This window comes from Podarcis vaucheri, assembly GCF_965113315.1.
Source record: "Podarcis vaucheri genome assembly, chromosome: 4".
In the NCBI taxonomy this organism is placed as follows: domain Eukaryota; kingdom Metazoa; phylum Chordata; class Lepidosauria; order Squamata; family Lacertidae; genus Podarcis; species Podarcis vaucheri.
This window is the reverse complement of record NC_138762.1, coordinates 80,580,768-80,605,044: the sequence shown is the minus strand read 5'-3', so window position 1 is coordinate 80,605,044 and position 24,277 is coordinate 80,580,768. Positions and strand designations below refer to the sequence as shown.

At 42.0% G+C, this 24,277-nt stretch overlaps 1 protein-coding gene across 8 annotated transcripts in view; it reads right to left on the bottom strand.

Moving 5' to 3' along the window:
* SLC5A7 (solute carrier family 5 member 7) overlaps positions 1 to 22,681 on the bottom strand; it is a 34,663-nt gene extending 11,982 nt beyond the window's left edge. The window contains exons 1-6 of one of the 8 annotated variants that reach the window (XM_082218690.1): positions 22,559 to 22,681; positions 16,950 to 17,032; positions 14,983 to 15,218; positions 10,752 to 10,979; positions 5,560 to 5,673; positions 2,615 to 2,770 (exon numbers count right to left, since the gene is read on the bottom strand). In XM_082218690.1, the coding sequence (XP_082074816.1) occupies positions 2,615 to 2,770; positions 5,560 to 5,673; positions 10,752 to 10,929 (448 nt within the window). In that variant the 5' untranslated portion in view covers positions 10,930 to 10,979; positions 14,983 to 15,218; positions 16,950 to 17,032; positions 22,559 to 22,681. Of the gene's footprint in view, positions 1 to 2,614; positions 2,771 to 5,559; positions 5,674 to 10,751; positions 10,980 to 11,660; positions 12,078 to 12,137; positions 12,832 to 14,982; positions 15,219 to 16,949; positions 17,033 to 22,558 lie in introns of those variants that run through there. The other 7 variants (XM_082218688.1, XM_082218685.1, XM_082218687.1 and 4 more) reach the window with 7 other exon arrangements.
* Between the last annotated feature and the right edge of the window lie 1,596 nt (positions 22,682 to 24,277).

Below are 24,277 nucleotides of genomic sequence, written 5' to 3'. Positions count from 1 at the left end.
CTGAGCTCTGTGACAACGAAACTCTCCAAACTTGCACAAAGTCATTATGAGGCAAAAGTGTTCAACGTATGCTGACATATTTTACTCAAACTTTAAAGGCAGCGCCAGTCTCTGAGATAAAATGCTAAAGGCATACCTAGAGGGGTAGGCTCTGATCTGCTTTGGGGTTGTAAGTCAAAAGTCTGGGCCAGATTAAACTAAATAGTTGTGCTAGAGGGAGTTAGTCCCTCTGCTTCCCCCCCTTTTCCTCACCCCCATCAGGTGTGTGTGTGTGTGTGTGTGTGTGTGTGTGGTCAGCTCTCAGAGCAGTGCATTTGGGGTGGGAGGGGAGATCATTCCATCAGAAATAGAACCTACCCACCCACCCACCCACCCACAGGATCTATTGAGTTGTGATCTGATAACTAGATTTAGAATTTTTTAAAAAATCTAGCCACCCAGAAGAGATCTTTTCCTATGACATTCAATAATGTTATATGGCAGCTACACTTCCTATAGCCTCTCTTTGATGGAGAGGCTTCAGATGACAACTTGCTGTTCACTTTCTTTGGCACTATACAGTCATTCATGCTATGGCTCAATTTCACTGCACTTAATTGTTATGCATTTGATGGCTTGCCGCTGAATAGTGGGGTTACCTGACTCCGCTTAAAATGTTGCATTTGAGGTGATCTGTCAGTTTTATCTGTGGTTTTAAATCTGCAATAGTCTTTCTGAGCATTCATGCACTAAGTGGATTGGAAGGACCAACAAGCTTATACTTGAGTATGTTGCTCTCCAAGGTCCTATCTCAGAGTTGATTTCAGCCATGCATTGTGTTGCCTTAGCGCTCATAACTGATAAATTCCACCTAGCTCCTAGTCTGCAAGCTGCCCTTTTATGAGCCTACCAGGTTGAAAGGCATTCGCAGTGCTCGCTTTCTCATTGTGAAGCCACAGAAAACCTTTATTAAGTTTGAGCTGTGTGTTTTTTTAAAATAAAAAGAACACGTTTTAAATTCCCTGAAAGTTGTTTAAGCCACTCAGCTTCCATCACCTCAGCATGCAGTTATTCTCAGACTCTTGAGCACTTGCAATAAAATTATGGTTAAAAAGTTCCCCATTGATTTCCAGCTAATCAGAGCACAGTTGGAAAGAAGGCTGATTATTTTATTTTTAAAAGAGTGCAACACCAAACAACTTTATATGTGCAGTTGATGGGGGTTTGTGTGTGTGTGCTTTTTAAAGTAGCAAAAGTTGCAAAGGTCACTTACAGTAATCCATCTGAAGGGTTTCCCCCCCCATGCTAGAAGAGCTATCAAACTTGGTTCTTGCAACAGAATGAAAAACATTCAGATACAAAATTCCACCAGGGACTGAAATTCAGTGATTTCATACTAAAAACTCTAGACAATAATTTTGTACATGAAGTTTCAATGGAAAGCATCATGCAGTTTCATTACTACCGGTTGAAAAAGATCTTTTTCACATGTTAGAGAAGTGCAAACACACATGATAAAAACACACTCTCCCACACTCTTTATACAAAATATGAAAGGCAGACATAGCACATACACAGGTTTATGTGTGCACAGACAATGCTTTAGGTATGTAGTAGTCATATCCCATGTTAACTCTTTCATATGTGGGACATGCCACTAGCTGCTCCACCAACCAAACTGGATCCTAGATTTTTAAGGCTGCAATCCTACACATACTTACCTGGTAGTAAGTTCTACTTAACTCATTGGGTCTTATTTTGGAGTAGATCTGTATAGGATTGCATTGCACATCATTACTTCAGATTAAAAGATATACAGTGGTACCTCTGGTTATGAACTTAATTCGTTCCGGAGGTCCGTTCTTAACCTGAAACCGTTCTTAACCTGCTGCCACACGATTTCTGTTCTCATCCTGACGTAAAGTTCTTAACCTGAGGTACTATTTCCGGGTTAGTGGAGTCTGTAACCCAAAGTGTCTGTAACCCGAGGTACCACTGTATGTATTCTGCATTATTTGATCAGTCCCAGTTCATTGCATGCAGCAGAATTATGAAAAAAAATAAATTCCCATGAAATCTTCTATGGTAATCAAAGTACAATAGCCAAACACTAGTAATGAAAGATATCATTGCTGTGTTTTGAGCTCTTCACTACAAAGGCTGAATTGCTTAAAATCAACAAGAGCATTTTCAATTGCAATGTAATCTCTTTAATATTGAAACAAGTTGGGTAGCTAAAGCCTTTCATGATGAATCTTCTCAAATGTTACTATAAATAATAATGGTTCTTGTTTGCAGTCAGTTTTCTGATAAATACGGTAAGTATCACCACATGACTAGGGTCACATGATTTTATGGTGAGCATTTGGGTTTAGCTATACATTTCTCTATGCCAGTGTACTTCAGGCTTGAGTTCCAGATATTACTATACTTCAGCTCCCATTCTGCCCAGCCAGCTTAGCCAAACATCAGGGATGAGGGAGTTGTATTCCAACAACATCTAGAGACAAAAAGCTGAAGACCACTGCTCTATACCACATGGATTGTTAGCATTTGTATTGATGGCTTTTCAATAGTTGTCCTTGAGCCACTGGTTGGATTTCTCGGCTCCATGCTATGACATAGTATTCCTTACCTAATGCGGAAAAGATGGCTGCAGCCCAGAACATTTCTCCCATTACGGCAGGTATGAAGATAAGCCCTCCCATTCGTTTTCCATAAATTTGCTGAAAGGGGTCCAGCATTGTCACATAGCCTTTGGAACGCATGGGCTTTGCAAAAAACAAACCACCTGAAGCAACAAACATGAGAAAGACAATAGACATGAATAATAGCAAGTGATCTCATGTTTGCGTGGTTCCATGTAAGCCCCATCTCCAGTAATCAATCAAAATCTGTGGTTCTGCACTATTTTAATATATTTTTTCCATTTAATAGAAGACCTCAGATATTCAGCGGACCAGTAGTGGTGCCTTGGGGTTGCAGTGCTCACCTGACCTCCTGACAGCTGAGTCACTGCTGGGAGGAGAGAGAAAGGAGTGAACTGGCAGGAAGGTCAGTGGGGTGCAAATGGACTGGTGGAGCCAAGCCAGTGCATTTGCCCCACACTGATCTCCCCACTGCCTTGCCCCACCCCCAGCCCCATTCTGGTAAGTGGCGGTGATTCAGCAAAGGGGACCATGAGCTTTTGATTGTAAGTACCACCTTGAACATATGGGCATGTTTCACAACCATACATAGGCAGATGATTCCTGTTCTTGTCTCTGAGAGAAAACATCGTGTTCACACAGGGGGAAGTGAATGTATTGATGGCAAATTACTTTTCATCTAGATGAGAAGAAGGAAAATCCCTCCCATATTCAAGACTCTGGAACAGTTCCTTCCTTAAGGGCCATTGATACAGACCTGAATGAAGTAAATCATTGCACCATTCAAATTCAGATTATGCCCAATTGCATTCTGTCTCAGGATGCAAGCAAAAATGTTAACTTTGTGAAGTGCTGAAAGCACTGAAAAGATTTTGGATTCTCATGAATTCCTTAGTTTGGTGGAGGCAACCAAATAATGATGATGGTGCTTAGCAGTTTTAATATGCTGTTACATTACTAAGCTTGTGAGTAACATAACTGGTGTCTAAGCACAGACTAGGGCTTTCCCTCTACCCATCATAAACTGTCCAATGCACCATTACTAATTACTGCCAAAGAAATGGCAATCTGGTCATGGGATTGGCTTTTGTTGCTGGCAGCCTTACTCATCATCACAAAGGTGTAGTGAAAAAAAGTACACATTGCAGAGAATACCTATGACAGTTGTATTAAAGCTCCCTTCCTCTCCAAGACCCCTGCAATGTCTTCTTAAAGAAGACAAGAACAAAGTTGCAGAATATACCTGCAATATAACAGCAGTCTTGTTTAAGAACACATTGCAAGGGTCTTGTTATCACATTATTGCTGTCATATTGCGCCACTCCTTGGTGTGTGGAGTACCTCAGGGCGCGATACTCTCCCCAATGCTTTTCAACATCTTTATGCGCCCCCTCGCCCAGCTTGTTCGGAGTTTTGGGCTGGGTTGTCATCAGTATGCCGATGACACCCAACTCTATCTGTTGATGGATGGCCATCCTGACTCGGCCCCAGACACACTGACCAGATGTTTGGAAGCTGTGGCTGGATGGTTACGTGGGAGCCGGTTGAAGTTAAATCCTTCGAAGACAGAGGTCCTGTGGCTGGGACGGGGCGATATGGGATTGGGGGGGCAACTCCCATCTCTTGCGGGGGCGCAATTAGTGCCAGCACCGTCCGTTAAGAGTTTGGGTGTAATCTTCGACACCTCCCTTTCCATGGAGGCGCAGATTGCAGCTATAACAAAGGCGGCATTTTTCCATCTCCGCCAAGCTAAGCAGTTGGCTCCTTACCTCTCTCGCCCTGACCTAGCCACTGTGATCCACGCGACGGTCACCTCCAGACTGGATTATTGTAACTCGCTCTACGTGGGGCTGCCCTTGAGACTGACCCAGAAACTCCAGCGGGTGCAGAATGCTGCAGCGAGACTCCTTACGAGGTCTTCGCTGCGAGATCACATTCACCCAGTGCTATACCAGCTGCACTGGCTCCCGGTGGAGTACAGGATCAGGTTTAAGGTGCTGGTTTTAACCTTTAAAGCCCTATATGGCCTAGGACCCTCGTACCTACGGGACCGCCTCTCCTGGTATGCCCCACAGAGAAACCTACGGTCTTCAAATAAAAACATCTTGAAGGTCCCAGGCCACAGAGAAGTTAGGCTGGCCTCAACTAGAGCCAGGGCTTTTTCGGCTGTGGCTCCGATCTGGTGGAACACTCTGTCACAAGAGACCAGGGCCCTGCGGGACTTGACATCCTTCCGCAGGGCCTGCAAGACAGAGCTGTTCCACCAGGCCTTTGGCCAGGGCACAGCCTGACTCCCTCCCTCGGCAATCTTCGCAGAGCTCTGGCCCAATGGTTGCTAGTGGCTTGAATTAATTAATTTTTATAATGAATGATTTTAGAATGTTGTTTATGTTGTACCTTTGTACTGTTTTATTGTTGTTAGCCGCCCTGAGCCCGGCTTCGGCTGGGGAGGGCGGGATATAAATAAAATTTATTATTATTATTATTATTATAGTGCAACAAAAACCGGTCAAAAATAAACCAAAACATTTGTGGCATGACAAGTTACAGGATTTCAACAGGAAGTTATGAGATTATGCACTGATTCAGGTTGAAGAAGTGTGGCTGCCCCAAACAGTGTTAAAAGTGGGAATGAGTCTTACTGTCCCAATATCATCACGAGCAGGAAATCATCAAGAATGCACAAGTAAACTGATGTCTGGAGAGGCCCCATCTCTTACTGCAGGCCAGTTAAACATAAGTCCCATGTCATGTCTCAAGTGCCGAGTCCCTCCTGCCCATTTCCCAGAAATATGTCTTAATGAAAAGAGGAACAAGGAGACAGTCGGTCTTCTAGCTGGTGGGCTCAGTGAAACAATTCATCTTAGCTTAAGCTTTAACTATACTGTTTCAATTAAACTTGACATTGGCTTGGGTCATAACTCCAGCTTACCTACGACAAGGCTAAGTGCATATCCGATGGGTGCCTGGGCCCAGGCCAGTCCATAGCCTGGAACATACACAGCCTCCGCTGTCCCGTTTATGTAACCACCTCCAACCCAGGTGGCTGAAGAAATGGAGATAAGCGTTAAAGCATGTCTTAGGAAAAAGAGAAACAACACCCTTTATTTGTGCATCAAACACAGAATCGTAGAGAGGAAGAAAAATCGCATCTCGGCTAAAGACTGTATAGTAGATTTACAGCACAGACTCAGCCACATCTACTAAGACATCAGTTCTATTGAATTCAGCAAGGCTTACTCGCAGGTAAGTGGCTTGGGACTGCAGCAGTAGCTACTCTACAGAACTAGAGATAACTAAGAGAGAGAGAGAAGTAAACTGTAATAATCTAGTACACCCACCCATGTGTTAATCCAGACGTCATTTGCTATTTTATTTCAGATGCATGGCTGAATTAAGCTTTGGCTTTATTCATATGTTTTGCTTGCACACACAGAGGAAATGGTAGCATCTGTGATGTAGCTCTCTCCTGAGCAGCTAATGAGTTGATTCTCAGTGGCGTCTCCATCAAATGGGGTGTGTGTGTGTTGAGTGCTCTTAGGCAGCTCACAGACAGAACAGATATGTTATTGTTATGAGTTTGGTGGGGGAGGAGTAGACTGTATGCTGAGATCCATTGCCTGGGTCTCCTTCTAGTTCTTGGAATAGCCAGGCTAGCTTCCTGATGAGGTGATTGCCTTGGTGATGGGCCATTAGGGGGAACAAAGGAAGTGGATCTGTGTGAGATGGCAAATGGGTGGGGTGCCCTCCCCCAACTTGTGGGTAGTTAGAAAGACAAAGCCAGAGTTGAGAGCAGAGTGTAGAGTGATGTAAGCTAGAAGCAAAGCTTGACGTAGTATAACATCATAATATAATGTGATATTCTTCCTGTGATCTCGCTGAAGGCAATTGCTGGTCTATCATCAGACTGCACACCACCACCTAGTTCCTGACTCACTGCAGGATAAAATCTCCACAGACTGAAAGGGATACAATAAAGCATTCATCCAGTACCATGTTTCTGGTGGTTTAGTGATGGATAACAGACATAAGCAGAGGTTGTGTGAAGCATGTATCCCAATACTAATTCCGTACATGCTACCAATCTCCCCACAATGGAAGAGTTGCAAGGGGAAAATAATAGCAAAACTCATGTTGCTATCTGCTCTGCTTGTGGTCATGGCAGAGAAGCTTGTTGTGTACTTAGCATGGTTGCCTGTCAAGAAAATGCAATGGGATGGCACAGATGGTCAATGCCGCTAAAAATCTTTTGTATGTGTGATAGATATATGGGGAGGTTCTTAATCTTCTTTATTATGTGAAGCACAGACATGATCTGCTGAGTGATTTTGCCTATTACCGAAGCTCAGAACTGCTGACTCTTCAGGTTGATTTCATTTTATCAGTATTCACTTCACATCTGAGGTGTTTGGGGTTGTTTTTTTTTAAATCCACTAAAGAACACCATCACTTAGGGTGATGCCTTATTAAGTAATACTCAGATTAGACCGCTTCAAATTAGTGGATTTGTTACATGAGTAGATTGATTTCAGTGTCTTCACTCTGAGTATGACTAACCTCAGAATTCACCCCACAACTTTATTGTTATCTATTCAACAGTAGGATTATCAAATACCAGACCCGCTTTACAGCCAATTTCAATACTTTGCCAAAACATTCCTGTCAGTGTGAAGGACTCCCAAGTCACTTTCAGACAAATTTACTCATCCCTCCCACAATCCATGCACTAAGATTATTCCATCTCCCTTAAGCAGGGCTGAACTGCATGCTTGCCTCAGAGACTCTAGAGCCCAGGTTTTCTACAAGCCACAGTCTGTCTCCTATGCAACACGGTTACAGATAGATATTGCCAGAGGCATGCAGCTGTTATCATTATGCCATATAGAGAGTCATTGTATATTGTTGTAGTAGTTATTTACAATTCTACCTCACTCTTCCTCACAAGAAGCCCAGTTCAGCAAATATAAAACAAAACAGTTTTTTTTAATGTCCCCCCCAACCCCCCCAGCCTTCTTTAAGAGCCCATTTCTTACACCCACAGTTGGTGTTTGGGATATAAACGTAGCAAATAGAAAAAGGTATCTGAATCTGGAGCTGTCTTTCATCTGGTTTTAAGAGCTTTTCCTAGGGCGACAAATGGCAGAGTTTTGATTTTAATATCAAGGCGGTCTTTCCCCACCCCTGGTAATCTTAATTCAGGATATTTTAAAACTAGGGAATCTTATGTTGAAATAAAGTTACAAATTCAGTCAACTAAAGGGAAGAATACATGTAACTATGCAAAAGGGTATGTAATTAAGGAGAGAAGGAAACAGACTGCAATCTTTTGCCTCTTTAAGTCCCGTTTAACACAGAGAGTTGTCCCCAATGCCAGTCTCCTCCGCAGAGCCCTACCCACTGACATTAAAGGACATGACTAATTTAGGTGCATTCATCTCAAAGGTCTACTCTGAATATATTAGTTGGATATAACCCTGTGAAACTTACTTCAGAGTAAACACATAGGATTGTATTGTTATTGATTAGAGTCCATGGGGTCTATTGTGGATCAGCTTCTGGCTTGTGGGGCAAATAGAATACAACAATCTAAGAACAAGCTTGATGACTATCTTGGGTGCATAGACAGAATGTGTAGCTGAATTGTAGACAAAAGTATGCATCTGTATATTATTGGAATGCAATCAATTCCAAACTCAGGAAGTTCGTTTATTTTGGAGATGAGATTTTTTAATACTAGGAAAAACGATTATATATGCAGTGCTAGTTAAATGTGTTTTGTTATTCCTTGCATCTAAATCTGTTTAAATGTGTTGTTTCTTCTTAGTCCTGCCAGTAGGATTTGTTTGCATTTTGTGAACAGACACATTTAGCTTTGAATTCTTTTCTAGAATTTAGATGTTTTGCAGTCTTATTTGTCTTATAGGTATCATTGAACACATTTTGCCACTTTCTAAATATTTATTAACATCACTAATCACAGTAGACAGCTGGTGTTTCTCCTGACGAAACTGCCTGCAAAATTCTCATCGTTTTCACGGCTGGCAATCAGTTCTGTTGACAGAACTGCATCTAGTTTCCTTTGAAATGTTAGAACCTTTTATTCCTGGCTGACAAAACAAAGATCAGCAAACATCCCCCTGGCCGGTATTTTACAATTTGCACACTAAAAATCAGTGCATAATTACTTACACTGCAAAAGTATAAATGCTAGCAGAATTGGGAATTATAACCCTACCAAATGTTCTCTTTTCTTTACATGGTGTATGAGTGGGTTCTCTAATGTGGCAGCTGTAGACACCCTGGAAACCTTAGAAATTCCCATGGCATACACCAAGGTCCTATTCCCTCCCAAATTTTAAAAAATTTAAGTTATCCAGGGGAGGTTTTTAGTTGTGGAAGCATGGTCTGTTTTTCTGGTCTGTGTTTCTTTCATTTGTGAGGCATGTGTGTGTATGCTTTGCCTATTTGAGGTGTTGTTGTTCAAAGTATCACCACTTTTTCTTCTGTGAAATGGGTATTTTGTGGTGTTCACAACTGTTTCCTAGATTTTAAAATGTGTCCCTTGACCTAAAAAGGCTGAGGACCCCGGGTGCATGACTCCAGAATCTAACCTTTTAGACAAAGAGTCTTGTGACTCTCCACTTCATCAATGCTAATGCCACAATAAATTGATTAGCCTTCAAGACTCGTTGTTTTTGCTTCCACAGACTAATGTGGCCGCTACTCTGGAATTTTTGTTCACAATAGGCAGCCTTTCAAATCATGAGCAATAATTACACCCTGAAGTAAAAGGAGAATAAAGGCTCCAATTCTTTAATCAAAATGGTGGAAGAAGGCAGACTTTTTCTTGCTTTAACTGATATACTATTTCCCCTCCCCAGTTACAATCTGAACCCCAGCCTAGCCTGTATTTGAATGAAAATTCCAACGAAATCAACAGGAACTCATTCGTTCAACAAAGTTATGCACTTATTTGCAAATTAGTGCTGGACAAGTTTAATCATAAACCTGAAATTGACTGAACAAAGAAGGGAAGAAAACACCGAAAGAATAATCAAATTTGGAACTGAAATGGTTTTTCTTTTGAATGAATTATCTTGTTTCTGAAGCAAAGCCCTTTATAACAAGTAGAGTGGGGACATTTCAGATCTCATGCCATTTTGCACCAATCTTTGGCAATTCTTGGCAATTCTTGTAACTGAAGGCCCAGCCACAAACATTTTAAACATTTTGGTGCATGATGACTCACCGTTCGGCTCCTTTGCCCTCTCTGATGATGTCATCATGGAGTCAACGTGGCCTGACATTGTGTATAGGAAAGTAGACGTGTATATTGACCCATCTTTTTCTTCTATGCAACATGAAGGCTGCAATCCTATGGTGTGACTCACTTGGGACTAAGTCCCATGACACAGAGTCAGACTTACTTCTGAGGAAACATGTACCAGATTGAACTGCAAGAACTACTTAGCTACATTGGCTTAACTGAAAATATGTTGCCTAAGTTGCTTTGAAGATCAGCATGTGAAATCCCAAATTACAGTATGTGGTTAAATTATAATAAGGCTGGCCCAGTGAAATTCTTTGTGAAGCGCTACTGTAGTTGATGGCTACGTTTGGTTTAGATTTAACTTGGTGCACCTACAATGGCATCTGTCGCATGATATTTTGATCCTTCCCTATATGCAACATGATTGTCCTATTCCTTGCAATATTCAGAAGCTATATACATATGATGCATGCTGCATTGATAAACTGCTCTGGCTCCTGTTGGATATTGTGAAGGTAACAGGAGATGCGACTCATTCATTAGCTAGTTTTTATAACAAACAACAAGGGGGGAATATTCTATAAATCATGGTTATATCGACCTGTTCATACTGCATTATTCAGTAAGCCCAGTGGGGTGCATTTTCCAGAGGTGAAAAGAAAACACACAAGAGTACAGTTCTCAGTGTGACTACTCAGAAGCAACTGGTTGAAGCCTTCCTGTCAGAACTATTTATGTGGCATGCAATTTTACTGGCAGCTAAGCAGCACTGTGAAGTTGTGCCTTTACATTTAAATTCATGTCAGAGGAAGGATGTAGACACTTGAATAACAGGTAGAAAGAGAGGAACATACCCGTCATGGTAAATGCACCAACCAGCAAGCCAATATCTCTTCCGCCAACTATAATAGCTTCCCTACGATCTACATCACCACCGCTGTTTTTGGTTTTCCATGCAGCCCATATTCCAACAAAGAGGATAGCCAGGTAGAACACAATGATAGCAATCAGTCCCGCCACATGAAAAGCCATGTTGAAGCCTCTTGACACTTCTCTGGGTTGCTATTTCATTAACATGAGAGCTAGATAAAAGGTAATAACATATTATGCATATCAGGTGTACATGGCAAAAAAACCCCAACAACCCTGAGTCCATATCAGAAAATAACATGATTGTCTTATCCTACAGTTCATCCTGATATGATTATGCTACTTCAGATGTAACCTGTTTTATGTTTCAGATAATCCACACACATTTCCTAAACATTGTAACATCTCCAAACAAATATTTCAATCTAAAAATCAAAGTGTCGGCTAGAAACTTGGTTGAAACAAAGTCACTTTATTTAAATCTTTCTTATAGATGATAAAACCGAAATGTCAGTTCAAAATCAAAGAATTCTCCATAAACCTCAAGAATATGAAAAAAGCAGCTTAAAATAGTATACAGTGGTAGGCACATTTACTTTTTTGGTTAAAAAAGAGCCAACGCTTCCTTAACCAAAAACCAGTATCACAAAACAATTAAAATATTGCTCAAAGAATGAAGGTCAGAAATGAAGTCATTTCTGCCACTTTTGCAAGCGTAGCTCTCATTTTCATAAGAATGACATTTCTGTCCCTTGAAAAGGTCTGCCTCAAGTTTGCCGTTAAAAGAAACTCATCACTAGAAGATTTAAAGTGTGAATAGAATCCAACAAAATCAATAGCTCACATGAACAAATGACAGAAAAGAGTAGAACTATTATCAACAGTTAATGTACCTTAGTCTGTCTCCCCCCATTCCTTCAGAATTTACTTTTGCTTTCACAGCTAACCTACATTTAACATGGAATCGAAAAGTGTGTTTTTGATCAAAACAAGAATGTCCATGAAAGGTTTTCTGTGTGACATAAATATTTAAGTCTCCGTAAGAATCAGAGTAAAGTATGATCCAATTAGCTGACATAAGCAGGGGCATACAAGCAGGGCTTGGTAATTCCTTTCCCTCCACCCCATCATTAGTGACTATTTCCTTAGAAATTGTTGATCAGCTTCTAAAGTTTGAGCAAAAGCAGGTTGCCGGAGGTGACATTTGAGTTTACACAGCCAATTTCTAAACTCCCAGACTAGCGTCAGTAACAAGTTAGATTTATTGGATTACTCACAACCCTTGCAAAAACAGGCATTGTTCCCGGCACAACTATCACCTCCTCCCAACTCCCCCTCTTTTGTTTCACTTATCCTCACCCCCAATTCACCTCTTTTTCCAGCAGATATCCTCTTCTCCCTTCTTCCTCTGAGCTCTGCCTCTACTTTCCCTTGATCTGGCATCAAGCAGCTCAGTCCCAGCACCTTGTGTTCACCCACAGAGGCAGAGTGTGAGAAGCAGCTTTCCCTTTCTTTAAAGGGACAGGCACAATTGCAAAGAGCTCCAGTCCTACGAGAATTTCAGGCTAGTCTGTACACATCCAGGGTCCTGTGTAGCACAGAAGGGAAGCCAGACATCTTCCTTTCCCTAAGAGGCTGAATTTCCTCACTTTTGGGGAACTGGTGCCTTCCCTTCTATTTCACCCTGTTCCCAATGGTTCTGTGAGACTACAGCTATGGAGGCAGCCAGAGCATCAGCCATTCTCAGTGGGAGAATTACCTAGGGCTCCACTCTCAAGGGAGAAGCAATTCTTTCAGGAGGTGATCAGGAACAGCAAAACAGAAGGCCCTTGGCCTGGATTAACCCACTACCCAGCCCACTGCCACAGATGCTGTTTCCCTTCTTCTCCCGCTCTTATTGAACCTATGCTCATTTGGGGGCCTGTGTGTGGTTATTGGATTAAAAGAGGCGATTCCGTTATAAAGGAGTGGGGTGCAGAGACTGCATCCGTCAGAGCTGGGACAAACACGTCACAGGGCAAATGGGGGCTGTGGGGCAGAGATGACTCAACAGAGCGTGATCTGCTACGTGGGGGAGAGAATGAAGAGAAGAGTGGAAAAAGACAATGAGTGTGGGACTGGAACATGAGACAAAATGCCAAGGGGTGAGTTTTAGGGTCCAAGACTGAGCAATCAGGAAAGGGAGACTTTGTCAGCAGTTCCTCTCTCTCTCTCTCTCTCTCTCTCTCTCTCTCTCTCTCTGTGTGTGTGTATTTGTGTGTTTGTAACATTGTTCGAAAACATTCAAGCGGCTTAAGTAAAATGATTAGGTTTATTAGATTTTTATCCTGATTTGCCTCCACAAAAAGGAAAGAGTGTTCATATTACTTTTGCTGAATTCAGGAATTTTAACATCACTGTGGGGATTCTTTATTGTCCCAGTAACTTGGCTGTCACAGTGTTTTGCCATAAAATTGCAAAATCTGTGGCAAACCATCTCCTATAATTTCCTTTCATTCTCAAAGAATCTATTTCATTTACCAAGAAGACCCAGTCAAAGCTTGAATATTTACTCCCAGTGTACGAGATAGCAGCTGTGCAGGAGTGTAGGTGCAGAACCTGGGAGCAAGTCCCGTTGAGCATAGCAGGACTTAGTTTTGAGTAAATATGTATGAGGTTAAAGAGCCCTTTTAAATTTTGTACTTATTGGTGATGCAGGTGAGCACTGTTCACCAGCTTCCATGTGGGGACCATTGTGGGCCATTTGCCCATGGTCATCTTCTGAAATGAAAGTTGGTTAAATGAGATTTGGCAGTCTAACAACATCTGGAGGGACACAGGTTCCCCATCCCTGCTTTAAGATAGTAAATAGCTCCAGATGGAGCTAAGTATTAGTGACCCCATCATAAAATGAGTGCTTCTACTATCCCAGATTGTTTGGGCATCTTTCTCTGGGTTGTTAGTGTGGGAGATTAACACAGCCAAACATAACAGTACATATTCAGCAGTAAGAAAGGGGTTAAGGATCACAAAGTTCTGTATTGGTAGAGAAGACTCAGATTGGTTGTGACTTCTCACCTTTGGGGAGGGAGGAAGCAAAAGTTGTTTCCTGTTCCTCTCTCTCTCCCCCCTCCCTCTTTGAACCATGTAACTTAGCAGATGCCTGAGGCTGAGGCTCCAAACTTCTGTATTTCATAACCAAGAATACCTTACCAATGTTGTTTCTGCTGTAGCATTCAATGATGCATGGGTGAGACCACTGATTACTGTAAGTAAAGCATTTAAACTTACTTAAGGTTGTAGTCTATTCACTTTGAGATGGGTAGAGGTGGGGAAGCACATTATCAGTGCTTAACACTGGGATATTTACAGGTCTAACAACCTATATTTCCCACACTTTGCAAACGTTGCACGTATTTCTGTTTTAAACTCTACTGGGGTCTCTTTTGGCTAAAGAGTGAGTCGATCCCCACATTATTTAATTCAGGCAGTCAGCTTTTCTTTTTTTTTACTTTTGTAGTTTCCCACACAAGTGGGATTTCAGAATTAACTGGCATCCACCAGTTATTTCCCAAAAGTTAGATCCTTATATATGAATATCTGTCCATGGCTCAGGCTTCTGATTTCTAACCCTTCATTTTCCTGCCTGCAGTCCTTGCTTGTGCAAGGGACACGGCTGATCAGGCTATAGGCAGGAAGAGGAAGGTCTACAGTGGGAGGGGTGGGCAATCATGAAGATTGTGTGGAGGATGGGCAGAGGAAGCCCATGTCTCACGCGGTTGAATTGTACCTAGTCAGCTCTTAAGAGGGCTCGGATCCAGGCTGCCTGGACAATGGCAGTTTTCAGGTGCAAGGGCACATTATCCAGGCACTTGGCTCGAGATAAACAGGACAAACAAGAATAATACTGCAAGAAGTTGTATTGCACTTGTTTTCTTTATTGCCATACTAGCCTGAAATCCTAAGGGCATTTTTGTGGATATAAGTTTCCACTGAAATCAGTGAAACCTGTTCAAGTTTGCATGCACAGGACTGGCTGTATAGATATGAAATGACAAAAGTATATATAGCTTCTTGATTACAGCTTCTTGGTTTACATTTCACAGACATTTGTTTTCCCTTATTAAAATTGTGCACTTGTATTGCACACAGGCGTTCTCACAGCGGCTTACAAAACTAGCTTAAAAATTCAAATGACAAATTCTGCAAAATCCTGTATGTCGCCCTGTTCCTTACCTGCCATATTAACAAAAGTCTATGTGGCTTTTTAAATAGGATCTTTCAGGTGAGACATTCAGCACATTCAGCTTATTGACTTCTTTGAACAGAACTGACATCTGAATAAGTGCCCTTGGAAGAACATCCCTTGCAAACTTCAATTCCTTTATGGTGCAGGCTGTTATGCACCCTTAAGTGATGGAACAGATATCTTTCCAGGGGAGTAGACCAACATTTTTCATTTTAAAATAAGTCTATGTAACATGGAAAAAGAGTGAAAATATACACAATGAAGGTATGTGGCAGGTGTTTTGGGTTCACCCCCTCCCTTGCAAGTATTCTGATAAGTTATCCTACACAAAACAGGCTTAAGCAAAGTACTCTAGTGTGCTTTCATATGGAGTAGAAGACTATTACCCAAATGAAAGAAGCAACTAAACTGTCTCATTTGCTCTCTGTGAGTTTATGACCAAGAACCTCATCACTATGATATATAGACTCCCTGGGACTCCAAGAGCACACGAGCCCATCCACATCTTCCCTCAAAGCAATCAGTGACTGCTGATTTCTTTCAGAAAGATTTTCCATTTCCATGCCTTCCTCTTCCCCTCCCCCCTCAATTCCAGGCAGGTGGTTTGTCTAATCAATGGCCGGATAATTTCTTTGGGGACTCTGTAGTTGCTTAAAGAAATTGTACTGGGACACTCAAGATGAATGACATCCTGGAAGCCGCAGTTTTAGTCTGCGGCCTTAGTTCTGTATGTATGTATGCTTTCTGATAATTCTGCTGTAAAGCATTTCTTAAATTAAGCATCTGCCACCCAAAAAGTTCGTAAACCTGGCTTTAATGGGAAAGTCCATGCTAACCGAAAGCCCTGTTTTCAATTTGATTACATATAGTTTGCCATTCCTTGTTTTATATTGTTTTAGTATTTTTAGCGTATGTTGCTCTGATCTCCTTCTGGAGGAAAAGTAGGCTATACTTGATAACAAATACAATAATAAGACTGAGATGCCTTACTTTAGCCATGGTGATTGGCTGTGCAGAGAGACTGATCTTTGTTAGTATGCTCTGCACACTTTAGAACTAAGCCACAAACTCCCCAAAAGCATAGTTAAGAAGGAGCTAGGGTACTAACAATAATTAGCCAAGTCTCCTAACCTCTGCTACAGGTTCACCTGTCACTTATCTGAAGGGTGAAACCCCTGTTCTAGGGTTGACATCTCACAATCTGGATCCTGGACACACCCTTTCACTGTTTACTCGTTCACTAAAGTAGTAGATGAGCTCTACTGCAGCTCTTCTTCCCTATTCACTCCGTGGTCCTGTCATTGGATCCTTTCCTCACCTGCTATGGTCTACAGATTTCAGGGTGTGCTATGCAGCGGATGAGGGAAGGAGCAGGAGAAAGCATTGCAAATGGTGAGAGGAGCTATAGCCATTTTGTTTTGTCCTAAATGAGAGATTAAAAAGAGTTGTGCTTGGCCATCTTGGGTTGTGGAGTGGAAACGTTATCCTTTCCACATTCAGTCCAATTGGAGTAGGGCGAGATGAGAGGCTCCTTGTAGTGTTAAGCAAACAGTCCACCCAGCCAGCTGAAGGAAGGACAGAACTGGAATTAGAAGGGGACCAGCCCCTTCCCTTCACCTTTTGTGACTGGCCCTAAATTGATGCTAACAGAAAGATATGTTTGGGCTAAAATTGCAAGGAGGGTTTGTGAAGGATTTTATGATGGCCTTCCCTCTCCCCTCACCATTTGATCATCATCATTGTGGGACAAATGGATGGCGCAGCCATTTTACCATTTTAGCGTATGATGTTTGCCTTGCTCAAAGGCCTCATCTCCTTACATGACAGCTGTGATGCACAGGGCCTCATCATGGGAGCCCAGTTACCTCACGGACATGCCACTCCTCACTTCACAGAAAGCCTAAGGCCAACAGCCCAAACTTTGTTTGGCACATCTTTATATTTTTTTTCATACCTGTTATCCAGTACTGTTCGCTGACCATGCCCAAAGCATATCTGGATAATACTTCAGAGGGCTTGCATACATATACCTGTGTGCTGGACAGAGGAGAATAAAGAACCATATACAGTGGTACCTTGGTTTAAGAACAGCTTAGTTTATGAACAACTTGGATTAAGAACGCTGGAAACCCGGAAGTAGGTGTTTTGGTTTGTGAACTTTGCCTTGGAATAAGAACATGTTTCGCTGCCTGTTGAGTGTGTTCCATTTATAAATTGAGTCCCCCGCTGTATTGGGAAAGCATGCCTTGGTTTAAGAACGCTTTGGTTTAAGAACGGACTTCCAGAATGGATTAAGTTTCGTAAACCAAGGCCCCACTGTATAGAGAGAACAGATTTGCTTATTTAGTTTCTACAGGGAGGAGAAACATGTGGATTCATAATATGGATCTTCAATATTTAATTTGGACCTGGTTCACTCAGCTTTTCTAGGTCTTCTCCACTTGTATTCATTTTTGACGCTGTAGACGGAAGTGCCCATAAAGAAGTGAGACAGAAAGGCCATAAATTAGTCTATTTTCACAAAGCTGCTTTTTAGTACAGTGGTGCTTCTACAGATTTATTAGGAGGTTGTCGCAGCCTCTGCTTTTATAACTTTAAACAAATTACACAGAGACTCTATGCTTCCTCTCTTCCACCCCCCAGCCTAGAAAGCTTTTTACAAAACCATATTTCAAAAGTGGTTCATAATTTATTATGTATACACTGGAGCTAGGCAAGCGACACAGTTGTTAGACCTAATGAGAAAACATGAGAGGCCTTGTGCGATTCAAATAGACGACATAAAACCTACAAGAACCTGAAATCCTTTCAGCTAATGTTCAAGGAAGCCTCACAAAGTCAAAGTCAAATCATGCTTCTTTTTCCATTCTTTACTCATGCCAGGGCTGCCTATATTCAGCATGGGGGCTAATTCTATCAGTTTTTACTGACAGAAACCCCTCACAACCAGAGTCTCACAAGGGCCCTCTCCTTTCTGTTACTCATGCTCCATAGGGTTAGGGAACCTTTGGTTACCCAGCTGTTGTTGTTGCCCTTCAGATCCCATCAGCTCCAGCCAGTGTGGTCAAGTGTCATGGATGATGGGAGCTGAGATCCAGCTATACCAGGAGGACCACAGTTTCTCCACTCCTGTCCCAGAAGAAACCCTTTCTTCAACTTGGTCTCTGCACTGCTCATCCATTTAGAAGCAGGATTAGCCCCCCCCAATAATCTATTTTAGTTTCATACCCCATGAATTTTTTTTCTTTTGCCCTTTCCTGAAAGCACTCAGTGTAATTGGCCAGGGTCGTTTAGGTAGCCAATTGCACTACCATTTTGTTTTCTGCATCTAGGTCACATGTGCTCTAGATCTATAATACGGTAGTCACTCCTCATTCTGTGAATGTTAGTCTTGCCCCTCTACATTTACATGTATTAACACTCTACCTTTTTTTGTATTTATAATCTTTATATTGTTCAATTATTTTTCATGTATTTATTGAACTTGTTGTTATGAACGAATGAATTCCATTTTTAACCCACCTTTCACCATCAGGTGTCATGGTGGGGTACAACAACTTAAAATTCAATATTAAAACAAATTGCAGTCACATGACTTGTTTTTGTTTTCTTGATATTATGTTGATATGGATATTTTATTTATACATTTTGATGATGGGCTACTGTCAGATGGTTTGAGATCAACACTGCTGATGGAAAAGCTATTTGCAAATATTGGATGTCTGGAGCATGTGTGGACTATGCCTGTCTTGAACAACTTTGAAAACAATGTCCTTTTCCATCAGCAGTTTTTTCAACCACACCTTGATTAGTATTTAGTAGTGTTGACAGGGTGTAGATAACATTGCTTTGGGATCTAGTCCATGGGTCTAGACCTACCCTAGACCTTTGAGGAAAACTGTACTGATTTTGTGAATTTCCCTTTTTTGCTTTATTCTTGCCTTTTCTGTTAAAAACAAAAGCTTGTACATCAGATTACAATATCTGGCCTTTCAAGATACCACAAGTTTATGTTACAAAAAGGGATACGATAGGCACACAACAATGAAATCACAAAAGAGGAGAAAAGAAGTGCAGTGACCAAGATGCAAGTGAAGACTGGATACATTGGGCTGGGTCCAGTCCAATTTGTTCACACTTAGTTCCCATTAACACCAGTGAGATGAGTTAAACCATAACTAACATTTTGCATTGATTTTGGCAGGACTTGGGTGCAATTAACTTAGTCTGGATTCTGCCTATTTACAGCACAATCCTCTACATGCCTACTTAGAAGTAGTCCCACTAAATAAAATGGTAAATAGGTATAGGATTGCAGCTACAATATATCTGAAATGTGACTACTACAAACACCCAAGGACTAATCTTCCCAAAGCTACTCAACCATTTCAATTCCTTTTGTAATTTTTAAAAATACCATATTCATATTATGGCTTAATTCAGATAAAAGATATGCAGCTGAGGTTCCCCAGAAGTGCCTGTGCAATTGGATGTAATATGTTTATGTAATATACCTAATTTGTTTTCCAGTAGGTGCAAACAACACTATTCGTCTTTTCTGCTTCTTATATGCTGGAGATATACAAAGCACACAGCTAATCAGCACCATGGACAGAGGCCAAAGTGTCCCATGCATTTACTTTTGAAGCTTTTAAACTGGATTTGTGAGATCAGCTTTTTTTTGGGGGGGGGGCGGGGAGTCTTCAAGAGAAAATGTTAAAACGAATCTTGCTTCAAAACCTGTGTTGCTGGACTCCAACTCCCATCACTCCCAAACAACATGTTCAGTGGTTAGGGGTGATACACACTGTAGTACATCTGGGGGGCTACAGGTTAGCCATCCCATGCTATAAGTCAGTCTCACTTTACTAAGAGACCCTCTTTATAGAATGATTCTATTAAAGCAACCTTCCTCAACTTAATGCCGTGAGGACGTTTTGGACTACAACTCCCATCAGCCTCAGCCATTATGGCCAATAATCAGGGATGATGGGTGTCATAGTCCAAAACATCTGGAGGACATCAGGTTGGAAAGTCTGCGTAAAGCATTATTAAAACAGCAACCTATACACACAAGCCTGGGAGGGAGACTGCCAATTTTGGGGATCAGAAAGACATTATCCAGTACTCTCAAAGGGGTTGTGAGAGGGTAGCATTTGTCAAAAAAGGGTTTGTGCCCTTGGTTTGTTTTTTTTAAATAAATAATCTGAAGGAAAACTAACTTTATTGTTTTTGTAACAGAACACACCCCATTGCTTTCTTTTTGTCTCCCTGGGCCTGTCATTCTTGGTGACAAAGGGTAGGTAAGTGGAGAAAAAGATGAGCCCCACATTGAAATCCTTGTTTCCCCATCTCCCTTTGCTGTCTCAAAAAATTAGAGAACATGAAGAAGAGCCGTAGCTCAGTGGTAAAGCCTCTGCTTTGCATGTGGAGAGTCCCCGGTTCCAAGCTTGGCATCTTCAGGCTAAGAAAGATGCTGTAATTCCACTGGTTCAACAGCCTTCTGTCACCTCCAGAACCTTTGCACAAAGTCATCTCTGGAGGGCTGGGGACCAGTGCAGACTTGGAAGGTGTATGAAGGGCGGAGAGGAAACAGAAGTCCCATTGTACTAGTGGAACCCTGCTGGTGCAGCAATTGATACTGAAATCCTGGGAAGCCAATGCCAGTTAGTGTAGACAATATTTTGTCTATTTGGTTCAGAATTTATAAACATCCTTACATTCAGAGAATACATGGTGTACAGAAACAGAACATAAAACCCTATAGAGATAATAAATCAGTGTTAAAGCCTAAACCCTATCCAGAATTAAGAACAGAGACAATAAAATAGACTAATTTGGGAAGGCTTAAGAGACATAGTGGAGCAATTGCCTGGTGTGATATAAGGAAGCTTCATGTTTTCATATATTCCTATGCTCTTTCAATTCAGCCCCCTGAATATTTTGCTTTTTAATTCTTTTGCTGTAGTTTATAATGCTGCAACCGGACTCAACTAAACCATTGTACATCCATGTATTATCAATAAATCAAATGTTGGGATGCAAAAATAAGAAACAACCCCTCACTCTAAAAAGAAAAAAAACAAAAAAACAAATTTGATCCGGAATCTCAAGAATGTTTTAAAGATGGCTAAGATATGTCAGTTGACTTTTTCTCTGCCAAAATCTTTTATCTGGCAACGACTTGTCTGTTACATGCTCCCCCCCGCCCTTCCTCACATCAATCTTTCATGCAGCAACACAAAAGGAAATATAGCCAAGCATGTTAAATGACCTGAGGAAATATGGAGAGCAAAACAGGATAATTTCACTGGGTCTATGAAAAGACAGAAAAACTATGCTATGAAGGCAATTGAGCAAACAGCAACAAAAACAAAATGGTAAACATGGATGGAAGCTTGCCCAGAACTCAGCTAGCCACCTGAAATTTGTTTGTCCAGATGACAATAATCAGGGCACCTGTTCCATCAAAATTCCAATCAAAGCTACGAACCTGTATGAATTATAGAAGCACAAACAATACTGCAATGAGTGCTATCTTGACAGTTCTTTTTTGATAGCTTCAAAGTCATCCTCATCCCAATTGGTTAAGGGAGCACCTCTCACAGAATGAGAGAGGCAGACAGAGACACAGAGAGAGGATGTGTATACATAAAGCACATATAAGTAGATGCCAATCCAGGTCTGTGGAAATCCATGTGTTCTTCTAACCTCAATTTGGGCAGCTAAGTTAGGTTTGCTATCTTGTACAGGATGATTACTTTAGGGCATGTCATTTGATTGCCACCTATTCATAAAAACCTAATGACCAATTACAATTCTGTTATCATATCCTGAAATTTTTCCACTTTCTTGCACAGGTATAATCATGTACTCTTGGACTCTGCTTTTTTCTGACAGAGGGGAAAGTAGTTTCCCCCCATGGGTGCAGACATTATAATGTTGCCTGCTTGATATTAAAACTGTCAATTTTCTTTATTTGCAGCAAAGTAAGAAGTGGTATATTCTCTTTCATGTTTGCATTGATGTGATTCCCATCAGTTTACTGCCAAGCAAGCCAGATGAAGCAGAGTAGAGTTGTGCAAACATTTTATTCATTGAGCTGGAATATTTATTTTTTTAAAAAAATTGTATGCTGAAATATTTCAATGCCTAGTTTTCTTGAAATACCTTTAAAGTAATTCCTTCAGGATGTCTGCCAACTTCTGCATATAAGCTATCAATTGTTATTGTTCCTGTTTGCTCAGTTTTGATAGGAATGGAACTGGGATCCTGAGAGAAAAACTCCTGTCAAGCACGGATAATACTTCATGCATTTGATTAACTAAACTCTAGTCCAGGAAAGCTTATGCCTCAATAAATGTTATTAGTTAGCTATTTCAGCTAACTCTGAGGATCTTACTCAGATTGCAGTTTTGTACACAGTGTCACAACTTTCCTACAAGTTCTGAGCCCAGTTTATTATCTGAGGACAACCTTCAAGTCCATGTGAAGTTACAAGAGAAATGACTATGATAACAGGCATTTTTGACACTTGAGGTAAACAACAAAATGGTGCCTCACCAAGCCAGAGAAGAAGGATTGAGTGAAGATCTGTATCAGGAACAAAGGGGGGGGGGAGTATAAAAATCTACATCGAGAGCAAGTGTGGAAGAAGACCAGCAGTGCTTCCTATTTGCCAACAGGCCACTGTGGCGGTTAATTTTTAAATCTGGCCTCCAAGTAAAGCACTTCAACTGTCGCTACCACCACTGAAGCAGGCGATGCATTCCTTGAAGGCCTAGTCTTCTGCCCCTGTGGATCCTGCCACCTGAGGCAGTCACCTCACCTTGCCTCATGGTTCAGCGAGGAGTTCCTCAGTTCATCATTCAAGATACTCCGTTCTATTTTCCCTGTAATGAACCACAGCTTTCCATGCCTTACTGAGCATGGTAAGACAGGCTGCTTTTTATTCCTTTTTTGGTTTTTGCTCCCATAGGTGTTCTCTCTCTAATTGTTGTTGTTGTTGTTTTACTTCGGCAACCCTTGACGTTTCCCCATGCAGGTGTGTGGGGGTGCCATTTTGGCGGCGGTAAGTCCTGCCACTTGGAGAACTGAGATCACTGTTAAGATATGGTTACCAGATTTTTTTCAATAAATCTGGGGACCCCCCCTTTTTTTGTTTTGAAGCTGAGTAGCAACAGGGACGTGGGTGGGATGTGGGTGGTGCTGTGGGTTAAACCACAGAACCTAGGACTTGCCGATCAGAAGGTCGGTGGTTCGAATCCCTGCGACAGGGTGAGCTCCCGTTGCTCGATCCCAGCTGCTGCCAACCTAGCAGTTCGAAAGCACGTCAAAGTGCAAGTAGATAAATAGGTACTGCTCCGGCGGAAAGGTAAACGGCGTTTCCGTGCGCTGCTCTGGTTCACCAGAAGTGGCTTAGCCATGCTGGCCACATGACCCGGAAGCTGTATGGCGGCTCCCTCGGCCAGTAAAGCGAGATGAGCACCGCAACCCCAGAGACGGCCACGACTGGACCTAATGGTCAGGGGTCCCTTTACCTTTAACTTAGCAACAGGGAATCAGTAGTGGAGATGGTGAGGCAAAAGACCCTGGGCCCAAGTACATATGCATATTGTATAAAGGCGCAAAGCCCTTCTTTCGAACCCTGTGAAACATAAATGCGCAGTTTTTTTAAAAAAACTGGGCAACGGTGCTCCCCCGATCTCCTGCCCCCTTCCTCCTTTGTTTTGACTGATCAGGAGAGGCTTGGGAGTCAGAGGTGGGCGGCTGTTGCCCAGTTGTTGTTTTTTAAATAAACTCTGCACATTTATGTTTCACAGGGTGCAAAAGAAGGGCTTTGCACCTTGCCTGGCAGAGAAACCATGCGCCTTCTGCCCCTCCTGGGCGGCGCCTGCCCGCCCGTGACTCCCGAGCCTCCCCCGATCTGTCAAAACAAAGGGGGAAGGGGGCAGGAGATCTGTACCACCGGACGTCCCTGGTTCCCCTTCAGCAGTGGCGGGGGCAGCAAGCAGCTCCTGAAGCCAGCCAGAGCCAACTGTGCTACCAGGCCGGCCTCGGGGCTGCTGAGGCTGCTACTGCCACGTTTCCCGGGGACAGATTTGCAAATCTGGGGTCAGATTTGCAAATCCGGGGATTGTCCCTGGGAACTGGGGATGTCTGGTAACCCTATGTTAAGATCTTCAGCAATGTTTTCTTGAAATTCAGACCAGAACCATGAGGCTTAAAAAAAAGTATTCCAAAGCTTTAAAAACAAAACAAAAAAACACCCTCCGATTTATG